This window comes from Bubalus bubalis, chromosome X (assembly GCF_019923935.1).
Source record: "Bubalus bubalis isolate 160015118507 breed Murrah chromosome X, NDDB_SH_1, whole genome shotgun sequence".
Taxonomy (NCBI): Eukaryota; Metazoa; Chordata; class Mammalia; order Artiodactyla; family Bovidae; genus Bubalus; species Bubalus bubalis.
Window position 1 is genome coordinate 55,445,538 of NC_059181.1, and position 19,508 is coordinate 55,465,045.

General features: G+C 53.5%; 2 protein-coding genes across 8 annotated transcripts in view; one reads left to right on the forward strand and one right to left on the reverse strand.

Moving 5' to 3' along the window:
* Positions 1 to 1,440, reverse strand: part of PPP1R3F (protein phosphatase 1 regulatory subunit 3F) — a 16,928-nt gene extending 15,488 nt beyond the window's left edge. For both annotated transcript variants that reach the window (XM_006073651.4, XM_006073650.4), the window contains exon 1: positions 1 to 1,440. In XM_006073651.4, coding sequence (XP_006073713.2) covers positions 1 to 989 — 989 coding nt within the window. In that variant the 5' untranslated portion in view covers positions 990 to 1,440.
* On the forward strand, positions 515 to 19,383 carry FOXP3 (forkhead box P3). 6 transcript variants are annotated; one of them, XM_006073648.4, is made up of 14 exons: positions 515 to 653; positions 4,274 to 4,309; positions 4,450 to 6,071; positions 12,649 to 12,880; positions 13,399 to 13,503; positions 13,593 to 13,731; positions 14,112 to 14,199; positions 14,270 to 14,374; positions 15,251 to 15,338; positions 15,519 to 15,599; positions 16,370 to 16,520; positions 17,197 to 17,273; positions 18,483 to 18,584; positions 18,777 to 19,383. In XM_006073648.4, the coding sequence occupies exons 4-14, from the start codon at positions 12,671 to 12,673 to the stop codon at positions 18,924 to 18,926; spliced, it is 1,296 nt and encodes a 431-aa protein (XP_006073710.1). In that variant the 5' UTR covers positions 515 to 653; positions 4,274 to 4,309; positions 4,450 to 6,071; positions 12,649 to 12,670; the 3' UTR covers positions 18,927 to 19,383. The 6 variants fall into 6 exon arrangements, with proteins under 6 accessions (XP_006073710.1, XP_006073707.2, XP_025133009.2 ...); XM_006073645.4 differs by having other exon boundaries at positions 4,450 to 4,619; XM_025277224.3 differs by having other exon boundaries at positions 4,450 to 4,619; positions 13,635 to 13,731.
* The last annotated feature ends 125 nt before the right edge of the window (positions 19,384 to 19,508 follow it).

The window sequence follows — 19,508 nt, forward strand, 5'->3', positions numbered from 1 at the left end:
CTGCGCCTCATCGGCTTCATGCAGCTCTTCAGCTGCCTGGCCTCAGCCTCCACGGGGCCCTGGCACTCGGGCTGTGGCTCCAGCTGCTGCTGCTGGAGCAGCCCTTCGGCATCAGTGGGTATGGGAGCGGGTGCAATCCGGAGCAGAACTGTGTAGTTGCGGCCGTGGTTGTTGGCCCAGAAAGTGCCCTCGGGGGTCTCATAGCGCACCACGAAGTCCAGGCGCGCCCCATCGCCCGCGCCCTCAGCAAAGGGCAGCTGGAAGGCAAAGCGGTCAGTGCGGCCACCGTCGTCGGGCGAGGAGGCGGACACCTGGCCAGGGCCCAGGCCAAGGCCCAGATCCAAGATGGGATCTCCTGCTCCTGGTCCTCCCGCTCCTGCCCCCGGCGGGCTGCGCGGGACGTAGCGTGCTGGGTGGTCGCAGAAGGAAGCCCAGCCGTCGTGTGAGGCCCGCACGTGCACCACCTTCTCGAAAGAGCGGTTCAGCACGCGGACCAACCCTCGCAGCACTGGCGGGCGCCCCCCAGGCACCCACACCCCGGCACCCCCGGGGACCGCTCCGGGAGGCGGCAGCAGCGCCTCCAGCTCCACCATGACGCGCCCCAAGCGCTCCAGACGGCCCGGCGCGGGCGGCAGCGAAAATGTGGGCACCAGGTAAAACCCCCCGCCAGCGGGAACGGGGCACAACGGCGAGGGCTCGGGGCAAGCCTCCTCTTCCTCCTCCCCTTCATCCCCATCCTCGCCATCGTCGTCCTCAGCCCCGCCGCCGTCACCATCTTGCCCGGCCGCCGCCGCCATCTTGCCCGCCCCGGGCCCGCCCCACGGCCGGTAGCGGCGCAGCTGCGCCAGCGGCAGCCCCAGGGCCTCGTCGGCGAACAGCACCCTCCGCGGGGCCACCGCTGCCTCTACTGAGGTGCGGGGCTCGCCCGAGGCCAGCGAGGGGGGCGCGGGATGCCGCAGCGGGGGCTCCACAGGGGCCGTGCGCGCCATATTGGCGGCGGCGGCGGCACCGACGGCACCGGCAGCGGGACCGGCGGGGGCAGGGCCTGAAGGGGCGGGCAGCCAATGGGAAGGCCAGCGCGGGGGAGGGTTACGACTCACGGGGGACGTAGGCGGTGAAACGAAGACAGGTATAGCGGAGAACCAATGGGGATCCGCGCATGCGTGACGTAGGCGATGAAGCGCGTGCAGGGGAAGCACACAACCAATGGGGATGCCCGAGAGTGGGCGGTGTACGAGGCGGGATGATCGAGGAATCAATGGAGAGGCCTGGATGCGTGGGGGGTGCGGGCCCTGGATGAAGAGAGCAGAAGTAGCATAGCTAATGGGGAAGTGTGAGCTGGGGTGGTGGGGAAAGTGGAATGGCTACAGGCGATGGGGCAGCAGGGAGCGAACAGAAAGGCCAGAAAAGTAGGAGATCCGTAGGTTGCGTAGGTAGTGGGACGGAAGAGAGAGACAGCGAGGAGCCAATGGGGAGCCGCGCGCCGGTGATGTAAGGAAGGATGACGATAATAGCTGCAGTGAGCCAATGGAGAGTCTTGTAAGTGTGCACTACGCCTTTAAGGGGCGGTGCCAGGGCAGACGTAACCAATAAGGAGGCTAAAAAAGATGAACAGGAGGTGGTGTCAGCAGCCTCAGCGGGGAGGGGAGGGGAAGAGCCAATGGGGTGGGCGATGAAGTAGCAAGGAAGAGCTGCCAGGTAGCCAATGGGGGAGCCAGAGTGAAAGCAGTTGAGACCGCAAAGGGCAGTGCTAGAACGGGATGAACCAATGCCGAAGCCAGAAAGTGTAGAAGGACCCGGAGGCGGGACTGCAAAGAGAAGAACCAACTGGGATGTTTTAGGTGTTGTAAAGGAGATGAACAGCCAATAAGAAGGCCAGAGAAGAGGACAGTGCGTAGGCCGCCTGAGCTGTAGGGTGATCAGGCCACTGATCTGTAGAATGTAGGCAGCCCTTAGGAAGAGTACACCTCTGACGGATGAATTTCAGTTCAGTTCAGTCGCTCAGTCGTGTCCGACTCTGCGACCCCATGAATCGCCTCCCTGTCCATCACCAACTCCCGGAGTTCACTCAAACTCACGTCCATCGAGTCGGTGATGGATGAATTTACATTCTCCTGAATCCTCTGTGACTCCCTGTTGCCCCCGGAGTGTGAATGCCCAGAGCCCCTGAGACCTAGATTGCATCCTCGTGTGAAACCTAAGAAGGCAAAACGGACCTCTCCTGTCGCGGTTGCTGGGCCTGCTCGACCCAGCTCCGAGCCTTTTCTTGAGCGGTACCACTAGCCAAGAATGCCCCTGATTATCATCTTCAGTATTCTCCAGACTTGGCATCATTCTTGAGTGAATGGCCAAATGAGAGTCAGAGCTTTGTGGGGAAGATTAGCTTTTTCTAACTCCAGCTCAGAAACACTGAGTGATGACTGTATGCATCCAGGAGTTGGTTGAGCATGTTGGCAGACATTGACTAATGTAATTACAAACCAGAGCCCTGTCTTTCTTGCCTGACTCAAACTCCACACCCCACAGTGGCCTCAGCTCCCTTCTTTCTGTCTCGGGTCTCTACTCCTACTGTTCCTTCCTCCAAGAGTACTGCTCCTTCTTGGTCATCTAATGAACTCCTCTCACTCCCTTTCCACTCTTACTTTGAAACCCTGCCTCCTGTGGGAACGGAATTGTAGCTTGTGTCCACTGAACATGACATGTTCTCCCTCCATCCTGGGAGGATTTTTCTGGACACCTACTGTATGGAAGGTTCTGACTCACAACATCCCTAGGAGAAAGGCAGTTCTCCCGGTGGGCTCCCCTCCTCAGGTCTGTGTCCAGGATAGGGTCATGGCCAGAAACTAATATGTTTAGTTGCAAATAACAGGGAAACCCACACAAAATAATATGGGCTTAAACAAGATAGAACTTTTTTTTTTCTCACCTAAAATTTCAAGATGTTAAGTAGTCCAGGAACTCCTTCGTCTGTGTCCTGGTCTGGCCTAAGACTGTCATCCTTCAGCAAATCCTGTCAGCTCTCCATTTGCTGTATTTCCCAAATATGCCCTCTCCCACTCCCTCCACTGCCAGCACCATCATCAGTGGTGGATGATGGATTACTGCAGTAGCCTTTCTCTCACTGACGCCTCTGCTTCCACCCTCACTCCTACAGTCCATTCTACACTCAGCAATCAAAAGGATTCTGTTAAATCCTATGACAGTTCACATCTCTCCCCTGCTCACAACCCTCCCATGGCCTCCTGCTCATTCAGTAAAAGCCAAAGTCCTTACCATGGGCTATAAGGTCCTGTATGGTTCAATGCCCTTCCCCCCAGTCCCCTGTCTTACCTCACCTCCTACCCCTGTTTCTCTCACTTGCACCATTCTAACCACACGGACCTCCTTGGTATATTTTGAGCAGATCAGGCACACTCCCACATCAGGATCTTAGCACTGGCTATTTCCTCTTGAATTGCTCAGATATCATCTACATGACTCCCCCCTCACCTCCTTCAAATCTTTGTCAAAGGCCCACTTCTCTGCAGACTTTCGCCAGCCTCTCTATTTAATCCTGTCCCCTCTCCCATAGAAGCCTCCTCTGCGAGAGGATGTAGTCCAGTGCAGAGAGGTGGTGACCCTGGCCTCTGCCCACTTGACCCCTTGGTCCTCGCTGTGCATGAGTCCTGGCCCCCAACAGCAGCAGCATCACCCCTCACTCAGCCTTCTCCCTCCTTTTCTGGTGCTCCTCTCACAGAGTGAGAGGATGGGTAGGGGCCCTGTGGGGAGGATGCAACCCACACCTTGGACTCTGAAAGGGAAAAAAGAGCCCCCTCTCTCAGGAGGGAACAGGTCCTGGGGCAGGGAATGGGGCCTCAGCTTTTAGAACTGACCTGGTTTACAGTTATATAGTTCAGACCCCCCAAGTCCACAAGGAGCAAGGGACATCCGTAAAGTCAGACTCCTTCCTGACAAGCCCGTTCCTCACCCCATCTCTTGCTCTTAACCACATGCCACATCTTTTAAGCTCCTGCTGTATGCAGGATCCCTGAAGGCCTCCAGCCTGAGACCTTACCCCACTTGGTGCCTCCCGTGGCTGCTTGGCACACATGGGCCATCTTTGGGTCTCAGACATATCCTACCACCTCAAACGCCTCAACCAGTGAAATTGTTTTGAACTAATGGTAGGGAGATTTGGTGTTTTTTTTTTTTTTTTTTTCTTTATTGTTGTTGGCTTTTTTTTTTTTTAGGTCTTTTTTCTCTATTCACTTTTTTTTTTCTTGTCTTTACAAAGCCAGGCCACCAGGCCCCTCTGCACTTTTCCAGAAAGGTAAGTCTGAGTGGAGGAAAGAGGCTCTCCTTCTTTTGAAAACTTGGGAGGGAATGGGGAGAAAAAGAAGTGAAGGGGTTGGGTCTTGGACAGGAGGTTTATACTATGTGAATAAGCTCTTCCCAATTTCTGTTCCCCAGGCCTGAAGCCAGTCTTGCAGATGGGTTGGAGTAGACATTGGATGGCAGAACTCTAGGCTCTGCAGGGCACTGGAGTGCTGAGGGCAGAGAGTCTCAGCCATGGCTTATCTGGAGAAGCCCGAGGGCTGCTCACACCTGTTGACCATTGATTGGAGGGAAAGCTCACTGAGGTGAGGAAATGCAGCCACCAAGTCTTGCACAACCTGAAACCTTCAAGCCCCCAGAAGAATCTCCAAATCTCAGAACCTCCCTGTCATTGCAGCCTAGAATTTAAAACATGAGACCATTGTGCTCAAGGAAACATGGGGGTTTCAAACTCCACCACCGATGGGACACAGGGCCCCTATTCACCAGCTCTGTGATCCCAGGCACATTGCCGGACTACCTCATGTCTCCGTTTTCCCGATATGTATAACCGCCGTGATGACAGATGGATCTCCAAGGGCTGTGGTGAGGATTAAACATGATTAGTTGTGAGAAGTGTTCAGTGCTGTGCCTGGCACATGGAAAATCTGAGATAACTGTCAGCTATGGGGATGATGGTGGATATTTGGAATACTAAATCCTTAGAAACTGGGATTTGTCAGAGTAGAAAATTACAAAGGCTGAGGGCCTCAGAAGCATCAGAACATGATGTACCTGACCATGAGAAGTTTGGTATCCCAACGGGCCTCTCCAGGCTTTGCGAGGATGGATACATTAATACTGGGGCCTGGTTGGGACCTTCCTGGTAGGGTAGCCTCTGGGTCAGAGTTCTCAGGCCATGAGATATAATGAGGCAAGACTTTTCTCCCTTTCCTCATTCAATGATGTTCAGTGGATTCTGGGAGTGATTCCCAGACTCTTGGATTCTGTGAATTGTGCGGGGGTAGGGAGGGACTCCCTGCATTTTTTCTCGGTAAATTAACTTATATGCCCCTCAACCTCAGAAGATGGGTTGCAAGAATGTCCAGAGCTCCTCATCCTTGGGCAGTAAGAGCGTGATGACCATGTCAGTTCCACTTAAGGGTAAACAGGCCTGGACAGAGCAAGGCCTCTGGAAATGCAACCCTATTTCATTTATTTCCCTGGCATTTCCCATCCATGCATAGCCTGTAGTTCGTCTCTCCCTTTCCTCAGAGACCCTCACATATGCCTTCACTCATGGGGTGGCATCTCTACTTGCCTGAGAAGCCCCTGTGATTTATTTGAGTTCTTTTCCCTTTTTTTCTAACTCTACACAATTGTTTTAAAAACTGTGGTTTCTCATGAGCCTTGTTATCTCATTGATACCTCTCACCTCTGTAGTGAGGGGAAGAAATCATATTTTCAGATGACTCGTAAAGGGCAAAGAAAAAACCCAAAATTTCAAAATTTCCGTTTAAGTCTCATAATCAAGAAGAGAAGAAACAGAGCAAGCGAGTGAGAGAGAGAGAGAGAAGAAAAAAACTATGAGAACCCCCCCCACCCCGTGATTATCAGCATACACACTCATCAAAAAAAAAATTGGATTATTAGAAGAGAGAGGTCTGTGGCTTCCACACCGTGGTTTTTCTTCTCGGTATAAAAGCAAAGTTGTTTTTGATATGTGACAGTTTCCCACAAGCCAAGCTGATCCTTTTCTGTCAGTCCAGTTCACCAAGGTGAGTGTCCCCACTCTCCCCCACCAGATGTGGGTACAACGGAAGAGGCGACAGTGAGGTAGGCATTGAGGGGATCGGGGGCCCTTGGGGACTGTCAAGACGCACACAGCTCCTGTGGTCCTGGTCAGGTAAGGTATTATTTACAGTAATAATAGTAATAACAAACGCCAGAAGACTGATAGATAAGCACTTAATCAGTGCTGAGGCAGAGGCAAAGATAAATAAATGGATCAAGGAGTGGATGGGTAAGATATTTTAAATATATCAACTGCCAATCTTTATGAATTGCAGAGCTTTGAACAACTTGAAATACTATCCAGGTAAAACTGGAAATTTCAATTACGTCTGTGGCATCTCTTCGGCTCTTCTCTCGATACCTCCCATCCCTCTCTGTCTCGTTCTTTTTATGTTTCTCTGCCCCACTCTTTTTCTGTCTTTCCCTGGAATGCACACTCTCCATCCCTCTGTCTCTCTCTGGCTCTGACCATCTCCCCTGTTGCTCTCTCCTCCATCTTGACCACACTCCGTCTGTCTCCTTTCCTCCGTCTCTCCCACCACCTTTCCTATTCACTCGTCTTGCCTTCTCCCTGCCTGCCTCCCCACACCCCAAAGTCTAGCACTGAACTTTGTACAGTTGGTGGTTAATAACAGTGTGTTAAATAACGTTGAGAAGGACATTTACATTTTACAAGAATGAGCTTCAATTCTGTTTGCCCTGATTAAAAGAGGAGTTGGGTTGGGCTGAGCCCTTAACATGAACTTGTGCTCGCACCGCATGATGAGAGCCTCCTGGGGGGCACTTCACACCATTGTCAACCATGGTTTAGCTGCAGGGTCATACCCTTAGGACCTGGTGTGTGTATGTGTGTGTGGCCAGGATCCATGTCCAGTAACAGAGTAGATCATTCAGGGTCAGTGTGATTTTATCTCTGCAGGCTTAGCAAGTGCTCACTGAATGTTAACTGTTAGTATTTTTTTTTTAACCAAATTAGAATCATGCTATCTGGCTATCTGTTGATTTTGTTTCTGCTTTATTCAATGAATAGGAGCATTTTTGTAGGTCACTGAAAAATGTTTCAACATAAAATGATCTTTTATAACTGTCCAGACTATCTTCACTTTGGTGTGAACCACGGCTGGTTTGACCAAGTGCTAATTTTTGGACATTCAGGTTGTTTCTAGTTTTTCCCATAATCATCCCTGATTAATCCCTCGGATTCCTACAAGTCGAGTGGCTAGGGCAAAGGGTTTGTGCATTTTTAAGGTTTCTGACCTTTTCTACAAATTGTTCTCCCAAAAGGTTGTCCTGTTTTATGTTCCCTCTACTTGAGCTAACCATGGGTGGGTATTATCATTTTTTAGTCCTTTCCCAACATAACAGGTAAGAAAAATATTACCATGTTGTTGAAATTTGCACCTTTTGGTAATACTGTTTGTTGACCATTCATGCTTTTTCCCCCCCAGTTGTCTGGTCATGTCCTTAGTCCTAATAGGGTGTTCATTCTTTTAATTTATTGATGTGTCACAGCTCTTTATATAAAAGGATATTAACCTTCTCTCAGCCATACATATACAGCAAATATTCTCTCTCAATTCATCATTTGCTGAAGTTGTTTTTCTATTTCTGCTGTTTTGTGATGCTTATGATGTTTTTATATTGTCAACGAGGTTAGTCTTTTCTTCTGTGGTTACTGTCTCTGGTTTTATGCTTAGAAAGTCCTTTCCCACTTGAAAATGAGATAAATGTTCACCTGTGTTGGCTTCTCTTCTGTTTTATGGCTTCATTTTTTCCATTTACTTTAGAGGTTAAGAGTGTGGGTATTGGAGCCAAACTGTCTGGGACAAACCCAACCTCAGCCCAAGCAATCTGTGTGATTTTTAGCCAGGCATCTAACCTCTCTATACCTCCATTTCCTCATTGGTACTGTGATGGTTATAATAGTACCAACCTCAAAGGCTGGTCGCAAGGATTAAATCTCTCAACCTTCTTAAATGCTTAGCATAGGGCCTGGCATACAATAAACCCAAGAGCAATATAGGATATTATTATTTATCCCTTTAATGGATCTGGAATTTATTTTAGGGTATATGATGAGGGTGACATTTCACACTAGGCAGGGAGGGGTTGGTGGGAAAATGGACTGGTCAGTCATTAACTTTATTGTCCCCTTAATTATCCCAGAAACATTTGTTAAACAGTCTCTTTCAATGTCTCCTGGTTTGAAATGCCACGTGCCACATTCATCACAACTCCATTCCCTGTAGATGTTTTTGAACTCAAATACATGGTCTGTATTTGAGCTTTTCCCCTTCTGTTCTGTTCCTCAGTGTCTCTTCTGGGGCCAGGGCCACAGCATTTTGTGATTGTTGCTCTTCGCTACAATGTAGCACCCACTGAAAGCCCTGGCACCTTGCCCTTTGTTATTCCTTTGTTATTGTGGAATAACAAAGGATCAGTCCCTCCAGCCAGAGACCAACAACTGTTCTTACTTGGAGCATCTCTCTCCCTCTGTCTCTCTCCGTCTCTCTCTCTTTCTCTGTTTCTTGCTGTCTCTCTTATCGGTCTCTTTGTCTCTCCCCATTTCCCTGTGTTGTTTCTGTCTCTCTTGTTCTCTGTCTTTGACGTTCTGCTCCTGTGGGTTCCTTGCTCGTCCTCACTGTCTCTCCTCTCTCATCTTTCTCATTCTCTTTGTTTCTCTCTCCGAGTGTCTCTCTCTGTCCCACCCCATGTCTCTCCCATCTCTCTCTGTAGCTCTTGTCCTCTGGGTCTCTCAATTTGCTTATGTTTGTTTCTGTCTCTTTTTCTTTCTGTATCCCTGTCTCCAGCTATTCCCCTGGATAGAAGGGCAGTATCGAATCAAAGGCCTACAGACACCTAGCCGCTCACCCAGACACAGAGCACAAGGCCCCTGGCCCTCATCCACTCCACACCCCTCCCCTTCCCAGCATACAGAGGGGGCAGATTGAGGCCGGGAGATGGGCAGGAGGACTCCATGAAGCCCTCACAGAGACATAGTGGCAGAGCTGAGACCCGAGCTCAGATCCCGAGACTCTCAGAGGGGCCCTGGCTCTGTCTCTCTCCCCAACCATAGGCCTCAGACTACTCCTCGGCACCCATCACAGGCACAGGGGGACCCTGGGCTGCCTCCCATCTGCTGCCATTCTCCCTTCAGCCCTCTCACGAGTTGGACCCTCAGGGTCACAGTGTGGGACCAGCCTCACAAGAGCTAGGCTGGGTGGGGTCCCAGGGCCCCATGAGTCAGGAAGCCTCATGGCCAGAGGGTGGTGATACTAGAGGGACATCAGTTGGTCTGTTTGTGAGTCTGGCTGTGGACAGGGCTCAGCCATGTCCCCAGAGTTGGCACTGGTCCCTGGGACTCTATCCTGGAGCCCCTCCAGAGAGCCTGATGGTGCACTCTCTACTGGCAAAGACCAGGGCCTTTCCTGCTCCCACCATGAGGTCCTAGCCAAAGGTGTGCTGGCCTCAACGTCCCCTTCCTTCCCTCCCACATCTCTGGCATAGTGGCTGTGAGTCTGGGAGCTTTGTCCCAGAATGGACAGGAAGACAGACCCTTCACGGGTCCATCTACTGGTCACTGACATTTCATTAAGCATTTAGTACGCATTAACTTTGGAAGATGGGTACTATTATTGTCTAAATTTACATTTGAGCCTGAGGAATGTTATAGCTGGTTAGTGTCAGAGCCTGGTTCCAGGCTGGGGGAAGCAGAGAGGATGATTCTGACCTTCCTGCTTTCCCAGAACTTAGGAGGGAGGCCGAGGGGAGGCTTGCTGCAATTCCAGGCCTGGTAGGCAGGAGGCACTGTGAACTTCAGGAAGTTCCAGTGAATTTGGGCACCAGGGACGTAGGCCTTCACATACTGAGAAGCTGAGCCCATGGACCCCACAGAGTCTGTGGGTTCAAGATTCTGGGATCCTTTGAATCTAAGAAATAATGTTCTATGATTCTAAGGTTCTGGCATAGTACCATTTGAAGACTCCGAGGGCCCCAGTCTCTGTGGGGTCTACATGGCGCTCCCCAAGCATCAAACCCTGGGCCTCTCCATGGCCCAAGAAGGGCCAGGTCTACAGGGCCCAGGGCTCGTCATGGTGGCCAGATGGACGTCACTCACCACATCCGCCAGCACCCACATCACCCCACCTGGGCCAAACCAGCTGCAGGACGGGATGGCCAATTCTCGGAATGAAACCCGTGGGGTGGGGTACCTGCCCCCTTCTTTTCCTCCTTGGTACTGATGAAGCCCAGTGCATCCGGCCGCCATGACGTCAATGGCAGAAATATCTGGGGAAGTCGGGGGCTGTGACAGCAGGGCTCAGATGCAGACCCCGATACGAAAATACAATCTGTGTCCCAGAAACATCCTCCATGTGGCTTCTGAGAAATAGTCAGAAAGGGACGCCCCAACAGACAGTGCAGGAAGCCGGCTGCCCAGTCTGGCCCTCCAGGTACCCCACCACCAGACAGACCATATCCACGGCCCCTTTCTGAGAATGTATCTATGCTGCCCTGACTCAGGTGGTTCCAGATGTATCTGGGGAAGTGGTTTCTTATATGCTCTGGCCAAGGGTCCAGGCGACTGGAGAACCAACCACAAGCTAGCCTTGTGGACCAGGCCAGAGCGCTGGGAAACATTCATGCATCCACCAAAACCGGTATTGGTTTGCTCAGGTCTTCTGTGACAAAGTACCACAAACTAGGTGGCTTACACAACAGAAATGGTTTGTCGCACAGTTCTGGAGGCCGAAGTCCGAGATCAAGGTGTCGGCAGGGGTGGTTCCTCACAGGGGTATGAGAATCTGTTCATGCGTCTTTCATAGCTTTGGATGGTTTGCTGGCAGCCTGATGTCCCTTGGCTTGTTCAAGCCTCACTGTGATCTCTGCCTGCCTTCATCCACTCATTCATTCACTCACGTCTTCAGGGTCTTCGACACTCTCTCTGGCCCTTGCTCTGAGCATCCATAGACCCAGGCTCTTAATTCTCAGGCAGTAATGCCCTAAGCCCCTGAAAGACTAGGGGTTTAAATACCTGGATTCTTACCCCTACTTCCTTCAGCACCATAGCTCTGACACCCGCTGACAGCAAAGAAAAAAAGGAGCTACTGCCCCCTCAGAACCCTCCCTTCTACTCCCCAGGTCTGCTCTCAGCAGCTCTGTGCCCATCCCAGTGCTGTGGGGTGAGACTGGGACATGAACACACACACACACACTTTCTGGAGAAAGTAGAGTTCTCAAGTCACCATGGGGCTGTGGGACACTGTACCTGGTTAGCCACTTCCATAACATGGAAGTTGGACTTGGCAGTCCCTTCCAGTTCTGGCTTCCTCTCAGACTGGGATTACATGAATCTGAGAAACCAAGGCCCTGCCCATCAGAGAGTGTAAGGTTCTGGAGCCATTTAGGAGAACTTTCTGGACAGGGCTTTCTGGATAGGAAGAAGAGCAAGCATTCCGGGTAGGTCGAATAGCATGAGCAATGGCTGGGAGGCAGGCCTGCAAAGCAGAGACTGGGGTAAACTCTGGTGGGAGCCAAGTCAAGGAGCTTGTACCAGCCCTGGCTCAAGAGAATCTGTATTTCCTCCTTTCTGGTACCTGCCCTGCCAGCTCCGTGCAGGGTGGGAGCGTGGAGATGATCTTAGAGATGCCCGTCTAAGCTCCAGACTTCTTCACTCAGCTCCTACCCAGCCTTGCCACTTGCACATCTAATGCCAGACTTTCCATGTCCCTCCACACCTGGATCATGACCCCCTACCCTGCTCCCCCATGTCTCCCCCATCCCAGGTCATGTCAGCTTTGTCCCTCCGGCTGCCCAGCTAACACCCATAAGTCACCATGACCCTCCCTCTCTCACCTCCCACATCCAAGCTGCCATCCAGTTCTCCTGACTCCACCTTCAAAACATAACTCACCATAACTCACCACTTCTCACCATCTCCACTGCCATCAGCCTGGTCTGGACTGTCGCTTGCCTGGACTATTGTAGTAGCCTCCTCACTATTCCCCCTACTTCTGCCCTCACCTCCTTAGAGCATCCCCCTCTTACAGCAGCCAGAGGGATCTTTTGACTCCATGCCCCCCTCTTACTCCCAGATATGCCCAAGTCACTGGGGTAACAATGCTCCCAGGAGAAAATCAGAACCCAGTCCTAGCAGGGTCAGCAAAGGTTGTGTGGCTTGTACCCAGTTCCGGAAGCACAGGAGGGCGGAGGCTTGAAGTCCACCACTCAAGTGCTGAGATCTACCCTGACTGAAGCCCCCAAAACCAGCCTGAATTCCCCAGCAGGGTTGTGCCAGTGTGTGCGGGCAGGCTGTGTACTCGGTCTATGTATGTCTGCACGGGGGGTGTGCTTTGAGACATAATAGGCACACCTGTGTCCCTGACACCAAGTATGTGTGTGCACAGGCACACACATGTGACCAGAGCTGAGGTCCCTTTGGGACAATCCCTGGCCAGTGCCTGCTCTGACCAGAGGGGGTGTCCACATGGTTCAAACAGTTGAGTATTTCGTACACGCACAGCGCAGCACACATGTAACTTCCTTCTTCTTGTGTCCCTGCAGCCTGCCCTTGAACAAGGACCCAATGCCCAACCCCAGGCCAGCCAAGCCCTTGGCCCCTTCCTTGGTACTCAGCCCATCCCCAGGAGCCTCGCCCAGCTGGAGGGCTGCACCCAAGGCCTCAGACCAGCTGGGCACCAAGAGCCCAGGGACAACTTTCCAAGGCCGGGATCTCCGAAGCGGGGCCCACACCTCCTCTTCCTCCTTGAACCCCATGCCACCATCACAGCTGCAGGTAAGGCCTAGGGTCCAGGATAGGGCAGGCAGGGTGGGGCACCTGGGCCTACAGGTGCCGACCTTTACTGTGGCACTGGGAGGGGGGGCCCAGCCGGGGCACAGGAAGTGGTTTTCTGGGTCCCAGGCAAGTCTGTGACTTATGCAGATGTCACGGGGCCAAGAAAGTCCCCACATAGCAGGTCTCAGAGATTCGAGGCTCTCGCCAACCTCCCAACCCATATCTCAGGAGAGGAGACCCCATCATCGTCCCACAGGCATAGCCGTGTGTGTCTCCACCCCATGTGACAAAGGGCTGGGGGCCCACGGAGGTAAGGTGACGGGATGGAAGCAAGCTCCGAAACTTACTAGCTGGCTTGACCTTGAAACAGTCACCCAGTCTCCCTTAGCCTCAGTTTCCACATATGTAAAATGGGGATGGTCATAGTACCCAGTAGGCAGGGTTGTAGTGAGGAGTATAGAGATTAGACATGTAGAACGAGCATAAGGATAGCATGTCACCCACCTGCCTTCCCCCAGATGCCCACAGTACCCCTTGTCATGGTGGCACCCTCCGGAGCTCGGCTGGGTCCCTCGCCCCACTTGCAGGCGCTCCTCCAGGACAGGCCACACTTCGTGCACCAGGTACCAGCTCAGCATGGGTAGGGAGGGTGGAGCAGGCGGGAGAACTGGGGAGGGGACCAGGTTGAACCACAGCCCTCATGTGCCCCCAGCTCTCAACGGTGGATGCCCATGCCCGGACCCCTGTGCTGCAGGTGCGCCCACTGGACAGCCCAGCTATGATCAGCCTCCCGCCACCCACTGCTGCTACGGGGCTCTTCTCTCTCAAGGCCCGGCCCGGCCTGCCACCTGGTAACACTGTACCCCACAGTTCCACAGAACCCCAGAGCCCCCAATCCTTGAACTAAAGCAGTGTGGGCTGCTGAATCATGGCCCTCGGGGGGCCAGAGGGGTCAGGTCTTATCATCTTGGAAACTCCAACCTCTCAAAAATGTCAGAATCTTAAAGACGCAGAATGTCAAAATCCCAGAACCACAGATCTTTTGCAGTTAGTTGAAATGTCAGCACAGTCTTTGAGCTGTTCTACAGAAGCTTTGGAGGTTAGGGACCACAGAGCCCCCTGGGAGTCTGGGCCTGCTAAACTCAGGGGGGGTCGGAAGCTCAAAACGAGAGGCCCGGTCGGGGCCAAGCTTCAGAGCCTGGCACCCAGAGGTGCCCTGTCCCCCCTGCAGGAATCAACGTGGCCAGCCTGGAGTGGGTTTCCAGGGAGCCAGCACTGCTCTGCACCTTCCCAAGCCCCGGCATGCCTAGGAAAGACAGGTCAGTACACAGGGCTGGGAAGGCTCCCTGCCCTGCCACCCCCGCCCCTGACACTCTTTGTCCCCCCTAGCACCCTTTCGACTGTGCCCCAGGGCTCCTACTCACTGCTAGCAAATGGCGTCTGCAAGTGGCCCGGATGTGAGAAGGTCTTCAAGGAGCCAGAAGACTTCCTCAAGTGAGTGAGCCGGGCCCACCAGGCCCATTCTGGTCCAGGGGTGGGGGTCAGTTTGTGGGAGGTCTGGGGGTGCAGGTTTCAGCTCACACCTCATCCTGATAGGGAGTAAGATGAACGAGGCAAAAGCTGAGACTGTGGGTTCAGAGCCTGACTCGATCACTCATGGGCTCTGATCTTGGGCAAATTAGTTTCTCTGAGCCTCAGTTTCCTCATCTGTATAATGGGGCATCACAATAGAGGTGTGTGCTGATTGCCTCCATTTTACAGACAAAGAAATTGAGGCCAGTGAGGTTAAGTGTCTTGATCAAGATCACCTAGCTTCTGAGTGATAGCCAGCCTCCAGAATCCATACTCCTAACTGCTTTGCCCTGCTACCCTGTCATGCCAACACACCAGTCTGAGTTTATTGATCCCCGAAGTCCCAGATCCTCACAGTGGCTGTTGCTGCCTCCTCTCAGCCCCATCACACACACACACATACACAGTCTGTTTCTCTCTGTCTCACACCCACCCCCTTCTCCAACCATACCCAACTATCAGTGTGCAACTCAGTGCATCCTGTCTTCACGACCAGGCCTTTGCACAGGCTGTCCTCTCCATCTGGAATGCCTTTCCCACTCTCACTTACCTGGCCTGCTCTCAGCTCACTACCCATCCATCATCATCTCCAGCACCCTGGCCATAGAGTAGATGCCAAGTGGCATGCGTTGAAGGAATGACAGGTGTGAGAGGGAGACTGAGGTCAACAGAGGGGAGGGAGGCTGAGACTCTGAAGAGACCTTCCTCCCAGAGAGTCTGAGCCCTTTCCCCTCAGAATGTTGAGCCAGAAGGCTGGGCCCACCATGGTCACCCGCGTGGACTCTTCCCCCTACCCAGGCACTGCCAGGCAGACCATCTCCTGGATGAGAAGGGCAGGGCGCAGTGTCTGCTCCAGAGGGAGGTGGTGCAATCTCTGGAGCAACAGGTGATGTGGGGGTGTGGTAAATGGTCAGTCCACCCCATGCCAGGAGCCAAGCTCACCCAGGAAGGGGCCTGGCCTGAAGGAAGGAAGGGGGCAGGGCACTCCCAGGGAAGACCACAGCCCGGGCAAAGAAGTGGAAGAGAAAGAGCGGGTTGAGGCCTCACTCTGTGCCTGTCCTCACAGCTGGTGCTGGAGAAGGAGAAGCTGGGTGCTATGCAGGCCCATCTGGCCGGGAAGATGGCCCAAACCAAGGCTCCATCTGCGGTGAGCCACCCCAGACCCACAGGTGGCACGGACGGCTGGGCAGTGGGAGAGGCTCCTGCAGGGTGCAGGGGACCTATCCTTGCACCCAGGTCCTGGGATCTCTGGGCCCGTCCCCAGCTCCAAACACATCCAGACCTGGGAATCTGTCGCTTTCTGCTTACAAACTCTCTGATCTTAAGATCCCCAGACATCACAATCTTGAGTTTGCAAAGCAACAGCAAATCACCCAACGCTGAACACAGACCACGTGCTGCTGGCAGAACCACCTATATAACTCACAGGGCCTGGTGCAAAATGAAATCACAGGGCTCGGATTTCAAAGTGATGATTGCAGAACATTAAACAAAGTGCCAGGCCCTGGGCACCTGCAGTGATCATATAGAAGCCAGCCCAGGGTGTCAGGCATTGTTTCTGAGCACTTTGGTAATGTTACCTTATTTAATTCCTCATGACGCCTGTGTGAGGTATTACTATCATCCCTACTTCACAGATGAGGAAAACTGAGGCCAGGGAGGCTTAGGTGACTTCCTCAAGGCCCCAGTTGGGTGGCAGAAGAGCCCAATTCAACCCTAGCTTGTGGCCCCATCACTGGAGCTCTACACCCATTTGTCCACACCTCCACTGTAATAAATATGGTTTGTGCTGCTTCGTCGGATTCTACATCAGAGTGGAACTGAGGACGCCCTTGCTTTTGTTAATAAAAACATTTATTTAAAACTAAAGTGGAAAGTTTAAGCCTCTAGGTCACCAGCCCCTCCCTCTTCCCCCAGGCATCATCTGACAAGGGCTCCTGCTGTATCGTAGCCACTGGCACCCCAGGCACCACCGTCCCGGCCTGGCCAGGACCCCAGGAGGCCCCTGATGGCCTGTTTGCCGTGCGGAGGCACCTCTGGGGCAGCCATGGAAACAGCACATTCCCAGGTAAGGGTGGTGCGTGTCCTACACGGTGCCCCCTGACCCCTCATCTCCCTAACTGGTACAAGGTTGGGGACCACTCTCCCCTACCACTGCCACCCAGCCTTTGGGAAATGGCAACTGCTTGCAAAAGCTTCCTCTCTGGAATTCCATGGCCTCCAAGCTCCCATTGTGGTCTCAGATGTCTAGCTCTGTCTTCCCTGGAGGTTGGGACTCACTCACTCTGAGCTTCAGCTACTCACTCTATTTGGTCTGCAGGAGGGAGAGAGCTAGCTTAATAATTCCCAGGGACTCTTTGTCTCCCCACCACCAAGAAAAAGCAGGGTGACTTGCTGAGCTCACCAATCCCCTGCCATCCACAAGGTCTGGGCTATGGGTTTAACAGGGATCAGGGCCTTTGAGTGCCCTCCTGGCCCCGCCACTTAACCAGTTACATCCCTTTGGTGTGGAAGTTACTACTTTTAAACCTTGGGAAGAATAAGCCCTATAGTGGTGGGAGCAGTGTAAAGAGGAAATGGTATCATTTACATAGAGTGCTTAGCCAACAGTGATTGTGATCCTGGAAAGCGGTGTACACGGTGGGATTTCAGGCATGCAGACTCGACAGCTGGTGGAGAGAGGAGGGTGGAAGAGGGAGTGAGGAGTTCCCAGATGGCACCTGATCCCTCCCCACCTCTTGCAGAGTTCTTCCACAACATGGATTACTTCAAGTTCCACAACATGCGGCCCCCTTTCACCTATGCCACCCTCATCCGCTGGGTAAGCGGGGTGCCAGGCTGAGGAGAGGGAAGAGAGGGCTGGGGTGGAGGACCTTCCCCTCACCAAACACCCTCAGGGGGCCTCCTGTGTGAACAAACCCATGCCTTAGATGTGATCCCCCATCTACACCCCAAGCCCACACCTCAACTGCTATCCAAGCCACGGCAAGCCAAGAGCCGGCCCTAAATCTACCCCTTTCCTAACGACCACCTCAACCCCATGCCTAACTGCCTCCTGGGCCTATAAATAGCCCCCAAACTAATCTGATCTCTGCCCCTTCCCCTATGCCCACCTCAGGTTCACCCTAACTCCTTCCTCAGCCCTGACGTACCCTAGTCTGTCAAGACATCCCCCTGCTAGACCCCATCCCTAACCCCTTCCTTGTAATACCTGACCCTTCACCTCACCCCATCCCAACCCCTTCATCTTAATCTCCCTAATGCCTTCCCCAAAGCTTCACCAGATCCCACCCGGACCTTCATCCCAGGCCCACACCTAACCCTACACAACACCACTCGTTCACCTGCCTCACCCCATCCAAACCCGGAGGCTCACTGCAGCCATGATCACCGACCCCTGACGCAATTCCATTCCTAAATCCCAGCAGATCAAATTCCCAGACCCTCAGCCTCACTCCACACCCAATCCCATCCCTGATCCTTAAATGATCACACACAGTCAAGACCTAACTACAATCCAGACACACAAAATAACTAGGCCCATCTCTGCCTCCTGACCTAATGCTACACATCATCCCACCCCTCGCCCCTTGACTCACCCCACCTCATCCCCAGCCTGACCCTTAACCAGTCACTTATCTGACCTCTAACTCTGCTGGGCCCTTTATTCCTTCAAAACCCCTAACTGTACCCCACCCCTGGCCCTTAAACTTCCTAAACCCTGAAATCTCACCCTACCCCCATCCCGAGAGCTCCAACTCCACCCCAGAAATTTAACTTCACTCCAGCCCTGACCCTGAACCAGAAGCAACTCCAACCCCAGCCCTGATCCTTCACCTAACCCCATCCCAGCCCCACCCTCACCCCACTTCTAACCCTGTCTCTGACCCGTCACCCCTCACCATCTCCCTCCTTCCCCTGTCCCCACAATTCCACCGAGGTCAGAGGCCAGCCCAAGGTGGGCCAGTGCCCCTGTCAGGCTGCATTTGGGGGAGCAGCTCCCCTCACCCCCACACTCCCTAACCTCCAGGCTATCCTGGAGGCTCCTGAGAAGCAGCGGACACTCAACGAGATCTATCACTGGTTTACACGCATGTTTGCCTTCTTCAGAAACCACCCAGCCACCTGGAAGGTGAGCTTCTTTGGACGGGGCAGTGGCTGGGAGGGCCTCAAATGCCACCACAGGTGGGCCTGGGAGGGGGCTTGGAGGCGTGTTGGGAAAGGGCAGGTCAGTTTGGGGTGGGCACTGCTGGCATCAGTGCATGACTGCCTGATCCACCCCACCCCCCGGCCCTGGCCCGGCTGGCTGGTCCTCCTTGCACAGAATGCCATCCGCCACAACCTGAGCCTGCACAAGTGTTTCGTACGTGTGGAGAGCGAGAAGGGGGCTGTGTGGACCGTGGATGAGTTTGAGTTCCGCAAGAAGAGGAGCCAGAGGCCCAGCAGGTGTTCCAACCCCACACCTGGCCCCTGATCTCAGAGCCAAGAAGAGAAGGGAGGACAGGGGAGGGGGTCGAAGTGGCTGGGGGCAGGGGTGACCAGCCCTGCACATGCCCGCAGGGACCAAGAAGTAAGGTGTGTACTGTCCTGCCAGTCAGGGACCCCACTCCCCAGCTGACCGCCCTCTTGGATCACATGCTCTGCACCAAGGATGCTCAGAGGGACCCCAGGCCCAGCCCTGCACCCACTCCCCAGCCCCCTGCGACGGGCTCTTCAGCCAAACTGGGACTTCACAAACAGTCACACACACAGCCTGCCTCAGTCACTCTCACAGATGACCTTGGAGCTGGAGAAGGACACATAAAGAGTCACAATCCTGTCCCCTGGACTCAATACAAACCCCCAAAACATGAAGAGCCTGCCTCAGTACACTCACACCACCTCAGGTTTGCAGTCACACAGTCACACCCACACACAGTCAACCCACGTCCCCCAAAGCACATACCCACAGCCGGCTTCCAGGCCCACAAGTGCAGTGTCACATGAGGCAGGCCCTGAAAACAGCACAGCAGCAGCCTCGGGACCTTCAGGATGTCAGGTTCCAGAAAGCCACCCA

What these genes read in the sequence shown, in the direction of transcription:
- FOXP3 (XM_006073645.4), top strand. Translation starts at nt 4,549, where the DNA reads ATGGCTTATCTGGAGAAGCCCGAGGGCTGCTCACACCTGTTGACCATT. An exon ending in CCGGCCCGGCCTGCCACCTG is followed by an intron (nt 13,732 to 14,111) that starts GTAACACTGTAC and finishes TCCCCCCTGCAG; the next exon opens with GAATCAACGTGGCCAGCCTG. An exon ending in GAGCCAGAAGACTTCCTCAA is followed by an intron (nt 14,375 to 15,250) that starts GTGAGTGAGCCG and finishes CCCCCTACCCAG; the next exon opens with GCACTGCCAGGCAGACCATC.